This window comes from Balaenoptera physalus (genome assembly GCF_965194825.1).
Source record: "Balaenoptera physalus genome assembly, chromosome: 2".
Taxonomy (NCBI): Eukaryota; Metazoa; Chordata; class Mammalia; order Artiodactyla; family Balaenopteridae; genus Balaenoptera; species Balaenoptera physalus.
In genome coordinates, this window is record NC_138883.1 from 164161029 (window position 1) to 164181392 (window position 20364).

A 20364-nucleotide genomic window follows, 5' to 3' on the forward strand; every position below is an offset into this window, starting at 1 on the left:
ATTTTATTTAAAATGGGATAACCTGTAGATAAAATTGAGAATCGCTTTAAAGCATGAGTTTCTTTTGTACACCACACTAGGGGGAAAATATTGTGGAGGAATAATGATGGCCAAGCAGTTTTTCTCTTGAAAATTTGTGATGCTAAACTTATAGACAAGATTTTTTCTTTTAACTGAAGCTGACTTTATAATGATGTTTCAGTAGTCACATTTTGGGAAAAAATTAATCTGTGACCCTCTTTAAAGTCCAAATGGTGTGAGCTTTAAAGAAATAGATTAATATGTGGACTTTTCTAAATGAAATTGGCATAGTTGAAGTTGAATTTCAGATGCAACTGATTCTATTAATAGTGTTTTTGAAAATTTTTTTATTTTACATGATGGACCTGTTTTTCAGAATACTTGAACCTATTATTTTAACTCAGTATTTTTTTTAAGATATTAGATTTAAAAAGACTAAATCTTCACAATGAAATAAATTCTATTTATACACAATATTGAACACAATAAATCGTGAGCAAGAAAAATAATTTTTAGGTGTAACAACTGTTGGTTCTAATGTTGACAAGAATCTCTCTTTATTAGAATTTATTAGTATCCTGAGCCAGGGAAGTACATGTTGTGGTACTGATCTGGGTATTTTTAAAAAATCATGTTTCTAGTGTTGCAATGTCTGCTTCTACGCAGAACCCCATTGCCTGGTCTTCCTCATTCTATTAAGCACAGCAATAATCTAGTTTCTCTTCTAATAATTGCTCAGAATTATTTGATGTATAAAGGCTTTACTCTGTTTTAGTTTTACTCAACAATAAAACAGTAATATTACTTATGTTGCTGTTCAGATCCAAGTCAACCATAAGACTGTAATCTGTACTATTGATACAATGTTGAGATATATCCCCTGCAATGGGTTTCTACCACTGGAATATTACCAGAAAATACTCCAATATTTTCTCAGAAATTACTCCAGTAATTAGGTAATCACTTTAGCATACCTGAAGTTAGTATTAACATTAACTGTTCCATACATTTACTTTTAGAGCTAAATTTACTGTGACTCAAAATGGAAAAATATATTCAGTTAAATAATTTCTCCCCTACCTACATGTCTTGCTTAAGAACATTTCCATTTGGTCTATTTTTAATACTTTGATTTGATGAAATATAAAGTTTTGAAGTATTACCTAACTTCTTTTGCAAACTTTTTTGGATTTAGGAATAATAATTTTTTCAAAAGTTCTTTACTTCATATAAATCTAAATTTGGATGTGAAATGTGTGAAAATTAAATTAGAGGTGCATTCTGAAAATCTGAGAGGTGATAGTGTTTAATCAGATGATAGTAAGCACATTGTTTCTTCAGTAGGATGACATAAATGTCAACTACTTTTAAAAGTAGTTGTAGAAGTTCATTGAAATACTTGAAGGTAAGCATTAATAGAGTGAAATGTGAGATATCATGAGCAATATTTATCTTACCACTACATTGGATGCAAAATGTTTTAAGCATTTTTTTTTTCTTTTAGAAATATGTGCAGTGCTAGTTTTGTTTTTTTTTTTAACTTTTGGGTTTATTTATTTATTTATTTATTTATTTTTTTATTGCTGTGTTGGGTCTTCGTTTCTGTGCGAGGGCTTTCTCTAGTTGCGGCAAGTGGGGGCCACTCTTCATTGCGGTGTGCGGGCCTCTCACTATCGCGGCCTCTCTTGTTGCGGAGCACAGGCTCCAGACGCGCAGGCTCAGTAAATTGTGGCTCACGGGCCTAGTTGCTCCGCGGCATGTGGGATCTTCCCAGACCAGGACTTGAACCCGTGTCCCCTGCATTGGCAGGCAGATTCTCAACCACTGCGCCACCAGGGAAGCCGTATTTTTTTTTTGTTAATCAACTAAAAATCCTATTCATCATAGCAAAATGTCTCAATTTGGGCTATTATAACAAATTCTGTAAACTGGGTGGCTTAAACAGCAAACATTTAATTCTCATGGTTTTGGAGGCTGGGAAATCCAAGATCCTGGTGCTGGCATATTTGGTGTCTGATGAGGGCTTTCCTCCTGGTTTGCAGACAGCTATTTTCTTACTGTGTCCTCACATCGTGGGGAGAGGGAGAGAGAGCTCTGGTCTCTCCTCCTCTTTTATAAGGGCACTGATCCTATTTCATGTGCTCCATCCTCATGACCCAATCACCTCCCAATATCATCACATTGGGGATTGAGGCTTAAACATATGAATTTTGGAGGGATATAAACATTCAATCCATAGCACAACAGAATTATAAGCGTAAGAAATCTAATAATAAATATGGGGAGACTAGTTGAAGAAAATTAGAAAAATAATTACAGATATCTGGAAGAAAGATTCATGACAAGACTGTTTCTTTATGGGATGCTTCAATGGTGTAAATATATACAATTTAGTGAAATCAGTCTACATGTTAATTAAATTCTAATACAAAATATAACCAGGATAAGTTTTAACTCTAATAAAATGACTTGCAAGTTCAGCTAGAAAAATGAGAATAGCTGGAAAAGGGGATAAGAAAAATATAAGAAAATGAATAACTTTCATTAGTGGGTTTATAATAGTGTATCAGGCACTCTCAGAGCATTCTGAAAATTGGCTGGATGGTGACTCTTTCTCACAAAGGAGAAGCTAAAACTTGAATTTTGTCTTGACCCATCCTACAGGGTTTCTATCATGGTTTCAACAAAAGAAGCCATATAACAATTCAGGCAAACTTGGTGGAGTCATGCTTTTATGAAGTGATGCCATCCTTCCAGAGCTGCCAGCAGTTTCTTTAATATTTTCAGGGAGGTCATGAAAAATCAAAATGTTAGCTCTTTTAGGGCAGGAAATTTACCTAGTTTTCCCCATTTCCTAGAAGACTGAGTCACACATAGAGTCAATAAATATTAGAGTGACTGATTACTGGTTTACCGACTGGCTGAATTTCTCATCTGCACTATTTCTTTCATCCTGGAATTGGCTAGAACTACTCAGTCTTGCAGTGTGGTCTGTTCTTGTTTTGTGGCTCAAGTGTGCAAATTGACATAATCCAAGAAGGACGTTCAGTTTGTGAGCTCTCTTTGAAAATCTCAAAGACACCTAGTGACATCAGATGGTGAACTGTTTCTTCCACAAGCAAAATGTCTGCTGAAGTCAATCTATATAGATAGAATTCCTGCCATGTTTGTCATCCCATATACCTTTTTTGTGTGTCAATGATTATCATTTCTATGTGTAAGTGTTGCCACTAAAGATTTAACTAGGAATCCTGGGAGAAGGCTTGCATTCTGTTGTCAAAGTTACCAATTTAATGAAGGCAAGGACCTTGAATCACAGCTTTTAAATACGTTTCCATCAAAGAAGCAAGAATAGACTATAATGTTCTCTACTACCCAGAAATAATTGTGACTTTCCAGTGAATAAGTCTTAAAATGCTTGATTGGATTTGGAAGAATACTTATTTTGAGAGAAATTGAAAACCTATTTAGGGGAAAAAAAATGACAGTTCATTTGTTCCTGAATTAGTTCACTTGATGGAAGTTTTCTCTATGCAAGAGAGATAACTTTCCTAATGCACTGTATTCACCATTATAGAAACTAGTGAAAAGTCATAAGATCTTTTGGCCAAGCTGCTACTCTGGAATAGAGAATTGTATGCAAACAGCTATGCAACTTTTATAATACTCACGTGAGTACTGCTGCAGGCTGGAGTGAATGCCACACATTGTCAGTATTTCTGCAGAAATCACCAGACAATTACAAACACTTGGAGGACTCCTTTGAAATTTACTAATCTTGAAACAGTGTTAAAGTTAAAATATGGTTTGGAAATCTTTTTCTCATGTGACACTGATGGTATCTATGTCAAATTCTTGCCAAAGATGTGCTCAATGGCTTGAGATTAAAGGCAACTATATGACAAGATTCCAGCTTAAGTAATATTAGATACTTCCGGTGTGAGCTATGGAAGTTCTAATTCCATTTGCTATCACATACCTTTCTGATTTACAGTTTTTCCTGTTTTTGTCTCAATGAAACTAATAAAATTAGTTCAGTGTGAAAGATAAACATTTGCCTGATAAAAATTAATTAATGGTTTCAAATTGCCAGGCCAAATAATAGCACTTTTTCATGGAAATCTACTTTTGAGAATAAATTTTACTTTCATTTAATTGGACTATTTTGGATTTATTTCATCCTTTGCAGGAACTGGCCATTGATTTTTACATTAAATGAGAGTAAGGGAGATAATTCTTTGTACAAATGTTTTTATATGCTATCTACATGAAGGAAATCATTTTCTAAACAGTAAAATGTATAAAATTTTGTGACTACGTAATAAATAGCTTTCCTCAATAAGGGGAGGAGATAAAAGCACTTAACAATCTTGGAATAGAAGGAAATTACCTTAACACACAAATGGCTGTATATGAAAAACCCATAGCTAATGTCATACTCAATGGTGACAGACTGAAAGCTTTTACTTTAAGATCTGGAACAAAACAAGATGCCCTCTTTCATCACTTCTGTCAGCATAGTACTGGAAGTCCAAGCCAGAGCAATTAGATAAGAAAAAGAAATAAAAGCAATTCAGATTGGAAATGAACAAGTAAAATTATCTCTGTTCACAGAAAATGTGATCCTAAATGTAGAAAACTCTAAAAAGTCTATGACAAGAATGTCAGAACAAAGAAACAAATTAAGCAAAGTTGCAGGATTCAAAATCAACACACAAAAATCAGTTGCATTTCTGTGCACTAACAATGAACAATCTAAAAAGGAAATAAAGAAAAAAATTCCATTCATAATAGCCTCAAACAGTATAAAATACTTAGGAATAAACATAACCAAGGTTATGAAAACAAAAAATTGTTGCTGGAAGAAATTAAAGAAGATGCAAATAAATGGAAAGGCACCTCTCATGTTCATGGATTGGAAGAATTAATATTGTTTAGATGTCAATAGTACCCAAAGTGATCTGTAGATTCAAAGTAATCCCTCTCAAAATCCCAAGAATATTTTTTGCAGAAATAGTAAAATTCATCCTAGAATGCATATGGAACCCCAAGGGACCCTAAATATCCAAAACAATCTTGAAAAAGAACCACCGTATAGCCCTCACACTTAATGATTTCAAAACTTACTACAAAGCTACAGTAATTAAGAGTATGGAATTGGCATAAAGACAGACACATAGGCCAATGAAATACAATAGAGAGCCTAGAAATTAGCTGTCTCATAGATGGTCAGATGATTTTTGACCAGGGTGCCAAAACCATTCAATGGGGAAAGAATAGTCTTTTCAACAGTGTGGTAAAAACTGGATATCTATATGCAAAAAGATTAAACTTGGACCCCTACCTTACAGCATATCCAAAATTTACTCAAAATGTGTTAAAGACCTAAATGTAAGAGCTAAAACTATAAAACTCTTAGAAGAAAACACAGGGGAAAAGCTTCATAACCTTGGATTCGGCAATGATTTTTTGGCAATCACAGGCCACAAAGAAAAACTAGATAAATTACAGCTCTTCAAAATGAAAAACTTTCGTGTGTCAAAGGACACTATCAGAATGAGAAATCAATCCATGGAATGGAAGAAAATATTTTCAAACTATATATCTAAGACATTGACATGCAGAATAAATAAAGAACTCGTACAATTCAACAACAAAAAACAAGCAATGAACAAAGGACCTGAATGGACATTTCTCTAGAGAAGATATCCAGATGTCCAATAAGCACATGAAAAGATGTTCAATATCATTGATCATTTGGAAAATGCAAATCAAAACCACAGTGAGATACCACCTCACATCTATTGGGATGGCTATTATAAACAAACAAACAAAACCCAAGAAAATAACAAGTATTGGCAAAGATGGTGAGAAATTGGAACACTTGTGCATTGGTGGTGGGAATGTAAAGCCTTTTTGCTTCTGTGGAAATGGTATGGCAATTCCATTCAATATTAGAAATAGAATTACTGTATAATACAGTCATTCGAATCTGGAGACATATCAAAAAGAAATGAAAGAAGGGACTCCAACAGATACTTGTACACCCATGTTGATAACAATCTTATTCCCAATAGCCAAAAGGGGGAAGCAACCCAAGTATCCTCCAACAGGTGAAAGAATAAATAAAATATGGTAGATACATACAGTGGAATATTATTCAGCTTTAAAAAGGAAGGAAATTCTGACACATGCTACAACATGGCTGAACCTTGAGGACAATTATACTAAGTGAAATAAACCAATCACAAAAGGACAAATATTGCATGATTCCACTTATATGAGGTACCTGGAGTAGTCAAATTTTTAGACAGAAAGTAGAATGGTGGTTCCGAGGGGCTGAGGGGAGGGAAGAATGAAAAGTTTCAGTTGGGGAAAATCAAACAGTTGTGGACTTGGATGGTAGTGATGTTTGCATATCAATGTGAATTATTGTTTTTATCACAGAACTATATATGTGAAATGGTTAAAATGATGCATTTTTTATTTTGGCACAGTTTTCCAAGAAAAGCAGGATATAACATTAAGGGAAGTCTACAACTGTGCCTCATAGAACTTTCAGGAGGAAAAGAAATGTGCATTATTAATATAGGCCCAGGCAAAATTGTGAAATAAATGGTTTGCTTTTAATACCTTCTACCTCTCCTTTTTAGAGTTCTCCTAACTCTTACAGTTTCCCTGTCTTCTAAGAACTTTATATTGTGATGATCTACTCATACTATACTAAGTTAATCCCGAGTTCTGCATCAATTTCTTCACCACTACCACTATTAAAATTTTTTTCTATTCCTTACCATTTTCTCAGAAGTGTGCCCTATGTTAACTGTCACTTGAGGATATAGTTTAATATTTGTCTCCACTTATGGTGTTAATGATTGAATCCATGAATGGCTCTGCGGTAAAATTTTAATGAGAGAATCTGGCATGGTGGCAGCCAATTCAGAAGATAATTGGGTCTTCCAAGCAACCTCAAAGCACAACATGGAGATACCCTCTCTTTTTCACTGCAATATGCTGGACCTGTGGGATCACAAAATTAAAAACAAAATGATGAGTTGCTCAAGTTCAAAAAGCCCAGGAACATGGATTCTCCTAAGTTCCTGCATCCCATTCCTCCTGTTCCATATGTTGTCCAGCTGCAGCACTGCTGTGGTAGCAGGAAAATCTCCACGCAGACAGACTTTAGTAAGTACTATCAGATTTGAATGTAAATGTGTGGGATATGAGATTATAAAAGGCAAATCAACCACAATTCAGGAAAAATTTTTCAAATGGTTTAAAATACACAATTCTCTATTGGGAGGAAAATGAATACTTAGAAAATTTTCTGATGCATTTTTGAATAATCTGGCCATTATAGGAGTTCATGATTGCTTCTTAAATAACAATTAGTTGAAAAATATATGCTCATTAGATTCATTTTGTAACAAAAGGAACCCCTGTTGAGACTATTCAGAAATAAAAATGTTTTATTTAGCTATTTTTCAGTCCTAACACTTCCAGAATACATGATCATTATCCTTGTTTATTAAAGAGAACAAAGAACATTGGAAACAGACATCAACTAGGTAATTGTAATGCAAGGTAATTTCTTGGTATTTAGAAACCGTTTGACACCTATGTGAGTGTGTGTGTACATTTCATACACATAATTGCTGAAATATGGTGATAAAAAATAGTTTAGAATATTTTGTAATCACAAGTAGATCATTGGAAAAAACGCTGGGACTAAAAGACTTGAAAACAGATACATACTTATGAAGATACATGCATAACTAATTGAATGACATGCACATTCATATACAAATAACTATATAATTTAGTTCATTTTCTGTTTAACCAGCTTCCCTGGACCACTAGGGGTCCATGAGGTAATGATTGGGATATTCTGGATATTCTAAATATTTCAAAGGCCTTAAGGCAATTGTAAATTTAACCACTGTATGATACACAGACTAATCAAGTTTCTTAGCTTTTAGATAGAATGACATGAATTCTGCCTGGAAATACTGGTTTCCTCAGTATTAGAAACTCTGACAGGCCTCTAATTCTAGGTCTTTGGTAAAAAATGGGTTAGTGGCTTAACAATGCGACCTTGGAACAGAGCTTTAAGAATTCAGGTTCTGGAGTCAAAAAAGACCTGGTTCCAATCTTGGCCCCAAGGTTCACTGGCTGCCTACTTCATAAGGTTTTTGTAAGGAGTAAACAAACTACCACAATTAGAATGCCTAGCACTGATCTCCCTCAGTAAATTGTGGCTATTAAGATACCTGTTAACATTACAGAATACAGCTGCTTTGTAAAATCTTTCAAAATAAGGAATCTAGGACTAAAAATAATAAAATAGGCCATTGGTAATAAAGCAGGTTTAGATAATGTTTAAAAGTGTAGTTTCTAATTCAGCTTTCAGTAGTCACATGGACATTCTCAAGGATATGCACCAGATGTATTATTACTGAATAATATTTTTCCGAAATGTGATTAAATAAAAATTATGTTTTTGTGACTGGGTTGCCAGGCACTGTCTATCTATTAATCAGAATAACCACTGTGGCTAATGCAACCAGTTAGCACAAGAACAAGCTTGTCAAAGGAACATCTCCAGTTACTAAGAGCTACAACCCAGGGATGGTATAGTTGCCGTTGAATTAATCTGTTTTTTAGAGAGTGACATTTACAGATGGTGGATAATGGAATAAAGCCCTCCCTGGGGGGTTATTGTGAGCAACCAAGTGTCCAAGTCTTTCTCCCTCTCCCAAGCCTCTTGGATCACTTATACCAAGAGAAAAAGAAAAAAAAAAAAAAAAGCCAGAAAATGCCTTGCTGTGATAAAAACACCAGGGATTTCAAGAACATTGAGATTCAACAGGGAGTGCTATGCTTAATTCCAGGGCTCCATCACAGCCACAGTGGCTGAATTTGTATCAGAGGGTCCTCTCTGAATTGGTCTGCCCAAACCTGAAATTCTGATATGGCTGGAACATTAAGGTGGATTTGAAGATGTACCCTTAAGAATAATGCCTCATATTTTGTGGTGCCTAAGAGTTGTGTTTATATATACATTATGTCGTAAGATCCTCACAGCAGTCATTTGAGGGAGAAAGGGCAGGATGCCATTATTTCAGTTTCACAGGTGAAGAAAAGGGCTTGGTGTGGTTAAGTGGTTTAGCAAGGACCTCAGTGAATAAGAGACAAAATCAAGGTTAGGTCCTCAGTCTTTTGACCTCACGTGTGGCATTCTTCCTGTATGACCACACTGGTTTTTAATATGGGGTGATTTATTCGAATGTCATAGGCAAAAAAGCTTTGCATTGATAAAGTAGACTTAAATTGTGAGAAATTATCCTGATGTTAATCTCTTTGTAATTTGTTCCTAAGCTTTCTTTTTCACCTATTGTTTTATTTCTTAAAAAGCCACATGTGGGGGCTTCCCTGGTGGCGCAGTGGTTTAGAGTCTGCCTGCCAATGCAGGGGACACGGGTTCGAGCCCTGGTCTGGGAGGATCCCACATGCCGTGGAGCGACTGGGCCCGTGCGCCACAACTACTGAGCCTGCGCGTCTGGAGCCTGTGCTCCGCGATGAAGAGTGGCCACCGCTTGCCACAACTAGAGAAAGCCCTCGCACAGAAATGAAGACCCAACACAGCCATAAATAAATAAATACATTAAAAAAAAATAATCTGTTTAAAAAAAAAAACCATTAAAAAAAAAAAAGCCACATGTGGGGTTGTGAAAGTGGATTTCTTTTTTCTCTCATTAGGCTCAGACTATGAAAGATGTGATTTTGAGGATGGACTCTGTAGTATGATGCAAGATCAGAGTCTGCGACTTGGCTGGACAAAGAGGAATGGGACGACTGGCCCATCACCTCCATTTCATGACCACAACGGTGATACATCTGGTAAGTGCTTTGAACTTCTTTTTCTTTTTTTTTTTTGTCAAGTGGTTGGTAAGGACAGTAGAATCATGGCTGATGGTTAGATATTAATGATGATAATGTCTAATTTTATACATTCTTTAACTATATTCAAGATATTTATGATTCTAAAATGTCATATTAAATTCTTATAATTGGGTTCCTGGGACCCCAAAGGTCTATCTAGATAATAATTGGGATTTTCTAGCTATTTTGACTCTGTAAGGAAACTGTGAAATTTAAACATAGTACTACATAGATTAATTTGTCAAATATCTTTGCTTTTGTTTAGACTGATTTTAGCTTTCTCTAGTAATACTTGTTTTCTTTGGCTGACTAGAAAGCTCTGATGGGAGTTCTGGAGCCAGACATTTATTAATTTCTTTATTTGTTAACTAATGAAGTTCATTCACTTGCCATTTTATACCAGGTGATTAAGATATTTTAGTGAGCAAAACCTGACTCTGTGCCTGCCTTCATCTGACGGGCTTACACATGGTATGAAAAGAGGTAATCTTTTGCCTGGCATAACTAATTGAAGGCTGGTGATTTGTTAATAAAATTTATACTTCTCTCAAATAAATACAATTAAATGTTAAATATGAGTATTCCCTAGAGACAATTTAAAGCGATTAGATGTTAGTAGTTTGGAAATGTTTACATAAATACTATACGTGTGGTTAGAATCCTGGTGCTGTGACTTACTAGCTATATAATCTTGAGCAATTTACTTTGTTAAACTTTGGTTTTCTCAACTCTAAAATCTATCATAAGATAGGATTTGAGAGCTAAGATATTGTAAGTAGAACTTGTCATAAAATATCTGATAAAAGTTGATGTTTAGTACATTTCTGAATAATTTTGGTGTTCCTAATTTTAACTCTTATGTAAGTAAAATGGAGTTTATTGTCCTTGGCTTTGATGACAAAAATAAGTTTTAAAAAAGAATTTTTAACAATTGTTAGGAATAAGCCAAGTTTATCACCAAAAATAAAAACGGGGGGAGCCATACTTCACAAACAGGACCGACTCACTGGAATTACGTAAAACATTTATTATGGATACAGTTGTGTTAGATGGTGATATTAAATCTGGTTCCCAAATTTTAGCCATTGTGATACCATTTCCCTTTTAGAATCTCCTCACTGTTTTTTTCCTTTTACTTAGAAGATTTTTTCACAGTGTACAGTTACTTACCTTAGTCTCCATCATGGGCAGCGTACTTGGTATTTTCTTTTTATGTTATATGTGGCTCTGATTCTCTTCTTCTTGCCGCCTCGTCTTGAAGTTAGACAACATCAGGGTCTCCACCTCTTTTCTTTTCTCATTTCCTCCCTCTTTCTTTCTTCCTTCTCTTTTCTTATTTTGCCATGCTAATTTTTTGATAGCCTAGTAAAGAGATAAAATGGTATCAATTCACATCAAAATTGAGATGTTATATAGGCAGACACTATCTTAGCTATATCACTTGGTTTAATTTAAGATCTCTGGTGTCAGACTGGTTGTGTTTGAACCCTGGCCCTGCTAACCTGCTAGCTGTGTGGTCTCAGTTTCCTCATCTGTAAAATAGAAATAATAATAATACTATAAGCCTCATAGGGAAAGAGGGGCAAAATGTTGCCTAGCGTAATAATTGAAGGCTAGTGATTTTAATAATAGTGATGCATCTCTTATAACTACAATTAAATGTTAAAATATGAGTATTTCCCTAGAGACTGCTTTAAATAAGCAAATGGTTTGCCTTCAGATGTAAGGTGCTTGAAAATGTTTATGGAAAAAATAGTCATGCTGGAATCTTGTCTCCATTCAACAATCCTTATTTCATGAGTATTAATAAAATTTTTGATTAACTTACACTTGAAATAATTTGTCAGTGCTCCAGATTAATATTTTTCATCATGTAATCAATGCCTTGAGAAGTTTTCAGAGCTAAGTTTGAAAATCTATTAGAACATTAAAAACATCACTGTGTCAATATTTGAAGTCTACTAAAGCTTGAGGCAGAGTAATTAAGATGTAGTATTGATTTTTAAAAGTGTATATAGCATTGTAATTAGATAAAATAGTATCATTACAGAAATTCAAATACATCTTTGCAATGATAGTAAAACTTTTTTTTTTTTTTTTAAAGGCATGATGGTGGAAGGATGCTTGATTTTCTTAAAATTTTATTTTATTTATTTATTTTTTGGCTGTGTTGGGTCTTCGTTTCTGTGCGAGGGCTTTCTCTAGTTGGGGCAAGCGGGGGCCACTCTTCATCGCGGTGCGCGGGCCTCTCACTATCGTGGCCTCTCTTGTTGTGGAGCACAGGCTCCAGACGCGCAGGCTCAGTAGTTGTGGCACACGGGCTTAGTTGCTCCGCCGCATGTGGGATCTTCCCAGACCAGGGCTCGAACCTGTGTCCCCTGCATTGGCAGGCAGACTCTCAACCACTGCGCCACCAGGGAAGCCCAGTAAAAATTTTTTAAAAGAATGGAATATAATAGTTTTTCTTAAAAGAATATAAAAGTTTTTCTTATAAAATATGAGTTTTTCTTAAATCTTATAAAAATAAAGAGTTTTAAATAATTCTAGAATTCAGCTCATGGTAAAGATGATATGTGAGGTTTTTAAAATGTATAGTTCTCTGTAAACCTAAACTGTGTAGGTTATCAAAGATAAAAAGAATTTATTTGGAAAGTTAATATTTCCTTTTATACCACAGATTATTTTTCTTATTTGGGTATTTAAAATTAGGTTTAAATGGGATTATGAGAACTTTTGTTATTTTACCCAATGGCTAAATTGGGTCTAAAACCCATATATTATATTATGAAACACACACACTATTAAACAGCATCCAGTCTTTTTATTTTGTTCTAGGGAGGTATGATGATAATAGTCTAGGACTGGAGGTCCTTTGCTATTCTCCACAGACACACCTGCAGGACCCATTTCTGGGGCATTTCTTTGGTCATGTGGGATTGTTGGGCAGCACATAATAGCTTTGAAAGTTTCATCTACACTGTGTTTCTTAATTTATGGCCATATTAGCTCCATTTTGCCTAGTAAGCTATGAACAGGATCTATGAACCCACTTATTTTTTATTTGTATGTCCCCCCCACAAGAGTTTATTATAAAAATTTTCAAGAAGGTGAAAAAGTTTGAAAAAACTTACTGTGACTAACCATATACCTACCACTTAGGTTATATAATTAAAATTACTATTCTGTGTTTGTTTTTCAATATCTATCCATCTACCCATCCCTTTCTCCATCCATCAATCTGTCATATTTTCTATGCATTCAGAGAAAGTTGCAGGAATAACTTTACCGCAAATACGGCAACACGGTATCATTAACTAGATGTAGAGATCAACAAACCATGTCCTGTGGGTCATTTTCCTATTTTTGTAAATACAGTTCTATTGGAACACAGCCATGCCCATTCATTCACAAATTGTCTGTGGCTGCTTTTGTACTACAGTCTTGGAGTTGAGTGGTTGTGACAGAGACCATATGTCGACAAAGCCTAAACTATTTGGTCCCTTAAGAAAAAGTTTGTCCTTGTGCTGGAGTTAGGTATTCATTACAGTTCTTTTTTTTTCCCCTTTGAAGTAAAACTTACATTATATGAAAATACCAATTTAAGTGTATCAATACTATTGGATAAGTTCTGACAAATGCATTCACCTGTGCAACTCAAACCCCTAACAAAATGTGAAACATTACTGTCACACCAGAGAGTTCCTTCAGGTCCCTTCCTAGCAATCCTTACTCCCATTCTCTGCTCCCAAAATAATCACTGCTTTAATCCCTTTTCCTCCTCCATAGATTAGCTTTGCCTATTCTAGAACTTCATATAAATGAACTAGTGCATTATATGCCCTTTTGTGTAAGGCTTTTCTCACTTTGCTCTCAGATTCATCCAGCTTGTAGCATGTAACATGAGTTCTTTCATTTTTATTGCTGAGCAGTTTGCAGTTGAATAAGTTTACTCGTCCGTTCTCCTATTGATGGACACCTGTGTTTTCTTCCTGTTTTGGGCTATTATGAATACAACTGCTATGAACGTTTTTGTACAAGTCATTGTGAATATATGTTTTTAACTCTCTTTGGTAAATACCTAGAACTGAAATGCTGCGTCAATGGATGTTTAGTTTTATGAGAACTGCCGGAGCTTTTTCTAAGGCAGCTGTACAATTTCACACTCCTACCACAATCTATGAGACTTCCTGTTGTTCTACACCTTTGTTAATATTTTCTGTTTACTGGTTTCATTTCGATCATTCTGCTAGGTATGTGGTGGTATCTCACCGCGGTTTGAATTTGAATTTTCCTGATGACTGTTGATATTGGTCTCTTTTGCATGAGCTTATTGGCTATTAATATATCTTCTTTTGTAAATTTTCTGCTCATATTTTGCTTAATTTTTATTGGGCTACTTGTTTTTTATGAATGAGTTGTAATTTTTAAAATAGGCTCTAATTTTGGAGTACATTCATGGCAAAACTGAATAGACATCACAGATTTCCTGTACACCCCATGGTCCCACATACACACAGCCTCCCTCCACTACAAAACTTCTTCACCAGAGTGGTACATTTGTTACAATCAGTGAACCTACATGGACACATCATTTTCACACAATGTCCGTAGTTTATATTAGGGTTCACTCTTGGCGTTGTACACTCTATGGATTTGGACAAATGTATAATGACATGTATTGATATGCATTTAAGTTTCATCCATGTCTTTTCATGGCTTGATAGATCATTTCTTTTTAGTGGTGAATAATATTCCACTGTCTGGATGTACCATAGTTTACCCATTCACCTGCTGAAGGGCATCTTGGTTGTTTCCACATTTTGGCAATTATGAATAAAGCTACCATAAACATCCAGCTGCTGGTTTTTGTGTGCACGTAAGTTTTCATCTCCTTTGTATAAATACCAAGGAACATGACTGCTTGATTCTATGGTGAGAGTATGCTTAGTTTTATAAGAAACTGCCAAACAGTCATCTAAAGTGGCTGTACCATTTTGCATTCCCATCAGCAATGAATGAGAGTTCCTTGTACCAGTTTTTATATATCTTGGCTTCCCATTCTTTCTAAGATTTATGCTTACAAATATTTTCTCCAAGTCTGTGGAATGTATATTAATCTTCTTATTGATATTTTTGATGAGAAGTCTTTAATTTTATGAAATCCACTTTTTCTATTTTTACTGTGTCAAATTTGTTGGCATGAAGTTGTTGTTAAGAGTCAGTTATCCTTTCAATGTCTGTAGAATGTATAGCAACAACCCCCCTTATTCCTGCTGTTGATTATTTATGTTTTATCTCCTCTCTTCTTCTCTTCTCTTCTACCTAGGATTTTCCTTTTATTTATTTTTCTTTTTTTTCTTATTTCCTGATGTGGACATTTTGGTTCACCAGTTTTGATATATACTATTCAGTTAAAACATTTTCTAATTTCCTTTGTAACTTATTCTTTGGTCCATGGATTATTTAGAAGTGTGCTGTTGAATGTCCAAATATTATGTTTGTGGGGTTTTGACATACTATTATTGACTTCTAATTTTAATTACCTTTTGGTTAATACATTCTTTTATTTCAGTCTTTTAAAATATTTTGAGACTTAGTTTATGATACAGCATATAATCTGTCTAGGTGAAAATACCAGGTGAATTAGAAAAGAACGTGTATTCTGCAATTATTGGGTATAGGGGTCTATAACTATCAATTAGGTTAAGGTGATAAAATAGTGTGCAAGTCATCTGTCTTTTCTTATGTTGTTTTTACGATATATTTTTTCCTATTGTTTGTTTTCAACCTGTCTGTGTCTTTATACTTAAAGTGTGTCTCTGGGAGACAGCATATAGTTGAATCTTGCATTTGTATCCATTATGATAATTCATTTCATTGGAATGTTTAATCCATTTAATTTAATATAATAATTGGTATTGTTAGATTTATCTCAACATTTTATTATTTGTCTTCTGTTTGAACATTCTGTTTTTGATCCTTCTGGTCTCCTTCTCTGCCTTCTTTGGGATTATTTGAATATTTTTAAAAATCCTGTTTTAAATGGCTTTTTAGTTGTATGTCTTAACATTTAATTTTGTGGTAACTCTAGGGATTATGGCATATACTCTTAATTCTTTATAGTATACTTAAAATTGATATTGTAAAATATCCTTATAATATAGAAAATTTAGAAAAGCATAGGTCATTTATCCCTTTCTCATTGTCCTTTACTTTATAGTGATCCCATGTATTATGTCTATAATCTATAATATGTAAGTTATAAATCTTACAAGTCAATGCTATTTTTCTTTAAATATTATTAAAAATAAATTAAGAGAAAAATATTCTTTTATCATATTCATTACTTGCAATAATCTCTATTTCTTCTGACTATCTGAGTGTGTCTCTAGTATCATTTCTCTTCAGCATAAAGAATTTCCTTTAGTGTTTCTTGTAGTCCAGTTCTGCTGATGATAAATTGTTAGTTTTCCTTTACTGAAAATGTCTTTATTTTCCCTTTATTCTTGAAATATATTCTCATTAGATATAGAATTGTTCATGGACATATTTTTCTTTTAGTGCTTTAAAGATATTATTTCCCTGTCTTCTGGCCTCCCTATTCCCTGATGTGACATTCACAGTTATTAAAATGATTGTTTTGCTATATTTAATATAGCTTTGTTTTTCTTAATGCTATCAAGATCTTTTATGTTGGTTTTAATCAATTGGCTATAATGTGCCTAGGCATGAGATTTTCAAAGTCCTAATCAGGTTAAATAAGCTTCATGAATTTTAAATTGTTTTTCCACCAGTTTTGGAAAGTGTTCTCCCCTTATTTATTCAGATATATTTTTCCATCTCATTCTTTCTCTCCTCTCCTTCTTGGACTTCAATCATCATGATGTTAGACAACATGTCTAACATATTGTTATTGAGGGTCTTATACATTTTGATTGTTTTCTCTTTTTTCACGTTGAATAATTTCAATTGATTTATTTTCAAGTTCTGTGATTTTTTTCTGTGTCATCTTTAATATGCTTATAAGCCTATCCAATGATCTTTTAAAAAATATCAGATATTCTATAAAAATTTTCATTTGATTGCTTTTAAATTGTGTTAATTTCTCTACTAAGATTTCTTATCCTTTCATGCATTATGAGTGTATTGTCCTTCACTGAGCATCAGTATAATTGTAATTTTAAAATCCTTGTCTCCTTCATCTCAGAATTGACCTCTGTTGACTGTCTTTTCCCATGGCATGGTCATATTTTCCTGGTCCTTTTTCTGTCAAATAATTTTGGATCATATCTATGACATTGTAAATTTACTACTGTAGAGTTTCTGGATTCTGTTATATTTATTGAGAGTATTTATGATTGATTTCGTTTAAGTAGATGATTAGCTTGCTTAGACTCAAATTGAGAATTCTGTTTTGTAGTTTAGATATCAATTCAGTAGTTCAAATATCAATTCAGCTCTTTTATCTTTAGTTACTAGAAGTGTTCCCTGCACATGCTGCTTCAGTTTTAGGCAGAGATTTGGGTAGAGTTTATTCATAGAACATGGGTCACCCCCTTTTTCTGGCTTTTTCTTTCTAGAATTCTGCCCTTTATTTATGGCGGACCTGCATGTCCCTGGCTTCTTTACCTGATTCTTCAGGCTAAGGAAATAGCAACCTTTCTATCAGTGTTTTAGCTGCAGTGGTAGCTTAACCTCAGGCCAAAGCTTTTAGGTTTTCCTTGTTTTTTTAATATAAGCATTATATTCATCACTGGGTTTTCTAACACCAGGATGTCCTAAACTGATCTATGCTGCCCTTTCTGAAGGGCACTAAGAACCATAATCTATTTCTCAATACTTGGCAGGCTGTGTTATTTAGACAGTGATTTAGATTCTTTTATTAATAAGAAACAGCAAAAGACAAAAAACAGAAAAGAGTCTCATACTCTCACTCTCTAGATCAAGCTTTTATAGCCTTTATAGTCTTAATATCCATTTATTTTGATGTTAGTGAAAAAGTAATGTTTATTTATTATTTTATATATTAATTTAAAAACTTTTTATTGGGCATATATATTATTCCACACATTGTGTATGTGTAGCTATAATAGTGAACAAGAACACAGATCTTGTCCCCAGTGAAGCTGCAATTTAGTAATGGAGACATTAACCTGAACATTAATGTTCTATTCCAGGGATCTGCATATTTTTTTTAAAGGGCCAGATAGTAAATAATTGTGGCTTTTTAGGGTATACAGTCTGTGTCCCAACTACTCAACTCTGCCACTATACTGCGAAAGTTGCCATAAACAATACTTAAAGATAAAGCATGACTATATTATAATAAAACTTTACTGATGGACACTGGAATTTATAATTCATATAACTTTCACATGTCATAAAATACTATTCTTTTGAATTTTTTTTAACCACTTAAAAGTGTAAAAACCCTTAGCTCTCAGGCCATGCAAAATCAGGTGGAAGGTGAGATTTGTCTGCAGGTCATAGTTTGCTGTCCCTTAGTCTGTTCAATAAACATTAATTGAGCATTTTTGCATCTGACAATATGCAATGGAGATACATAAGTAAAGGATAAAATTCCTCCACTGACAGATAAGTTATAATCTTAATTTTAGTGGTCAGTATTCAATTCATTTTTGTAGCAAACGTAGGTGAAGCTTACTTTGATCTATACTCTGATTTTGCAAAGAAATCAACTTCATTACACTGTTATTTAAAAATTCATCTGAATTTTCAATTATGGAAGAGATTTTGTTACAGTAGTTAAGCCTGTTTCTTATAATAAAAATAAAAATAAGAATTGTGTTCATTAAGTGGGTATACAGTGTATTTTTCCACTTGTGCATCTTTAATATTGTAGTTACACTAGTTTAAAAGTAAAAATTAAAGATGAAAAATTTATTACGTTTATGAACATATATTTTTATATGTTGTTATCAATTGTTAATTTCAGTTCAAAAGCTCTTATTAAGCCCAGTGTGTGTAAGGCATCATGATAAAGGCTGTGAATGTTATAAAGACTTTTAAGATACATGTTGCATATTAGAGTGTTTATGATCTCTTTGGAAAGCATTCTCAAGAATAACTCAGTTAATTTTAATACAGGGAGAAATTTGAAAAGTACTATAATATTAGTCTGAGCAGATTGCTCTGTGGCTATAGGCAAATTCTGACACTGGAAAGGAGAAGGGCATTTGAGAAAGGACTTGAAAGATGAGTGATATTTCAATGGACAAGGAAGTGAAAGAAATATTTCAAACTGAAAGAACCACATAAGGACTATATAGCGTTACTTGGTGTGCCCAGGCAATGATATAGCAGTCTGCTATGGCTAGAGGATACTGTCTCTGGAAATGAAGATTAGGCCAAAAGTGTATTTGGGAATGTCAGGAATTATGTCACCCAAAGGTTACTGATTTTGCTCATCAGTACCATTTCCTTCCCTCTTTTCCCATCTCTACCCAAACTCCTTCACAGCTGACGGTCCTATTACCAATAATTACCAATACTGTCCAATCAGGCAGTGGAAACGAGAGGGTTGATGGATAATGCAACTCCTCAGCCACACCACATAATTAATTTCAAAGGCATACACGTTTGGTACTTCATAATTCATTCTGCCTCAAGTAGTGTTTTGCAGAGAGCTTCCGTTTTTGTTTTTCTTTCCCACAAATTATTTGATTGCCAGGTTCATGATATCAGGGTTCTTGATGTGTGCCTGCATGTGTGTGCATTTAAAATAAGCTACATGAGGTTTACATAATTCTTTATAAATGTGATGCTTATTTTTTATTGGATAATATATTTGTTTATTTCCTCATTCCTTTTATTTCAAATTCAGGTAATATATCAGTCAGGGAATCATAATTGACAACCCAGATGATTATTTGAATTAACTGATATGACATCAATGAAATTACTCCACATAAATTAGTAGTCAACCTATCTTAAAGTAAATGATATTATTTCACTAATTAGAGCCAAAAAATAATATGTGCTACAATTTCTCTGTAGACATAGAATATTTTCCTTTATATCATTTGCTTTCCTTTTGGCAGAAATTTTATCTTTACAGGCAGGTGACTTATTTGTTAAATTTATATGAGTATTAATTCAAATTAATTCAGCCTCATACTGAATCCACACTGAACAGAAATACATAAAATAAAATAAATGTATATTGAAATAAATATGATCCAAATTTCAAAGAATGTACCTTTTGAATCATAGCCAAATGGTCAGTAGACTGAGATTCTGCCAAATGAAAGTGGGCAGGGACTTTTACCAATTAAAGTGGTTGGAAAGGACCCAGAAGATTTTAGTTCTCTGCAAATGAAGTCTCGCAACTCTGATGATTAGTTATGCTGATTCAGTGTCCTACAACCGAATCAGTAAAGG

The 20364-nt window shown here is 34.0% G+C and overlaps 1 protein-coding gene across 1 annotated transcript in view; it reads left to right on the top strand.

Moving 5' to 3' along the window:
* MALRD1 (MAM and LDL receptor class A domain containing 1) overlaps window positions 1–20364 on the top strand; it is a 621227-nt gene that overhangs the window by 29947 nt on the left and 570916 nt on the right. The window contains exon 2 of the mRNA XM_082449909.1: window positions 9781–9921. Coding sequence (XP_082306035.1) covers window positions 9781–9921 — 141 coding nt within the window. The remainder of the gene's footprint in view (window positions 1–9780; window positions 9922–20364) is intronic.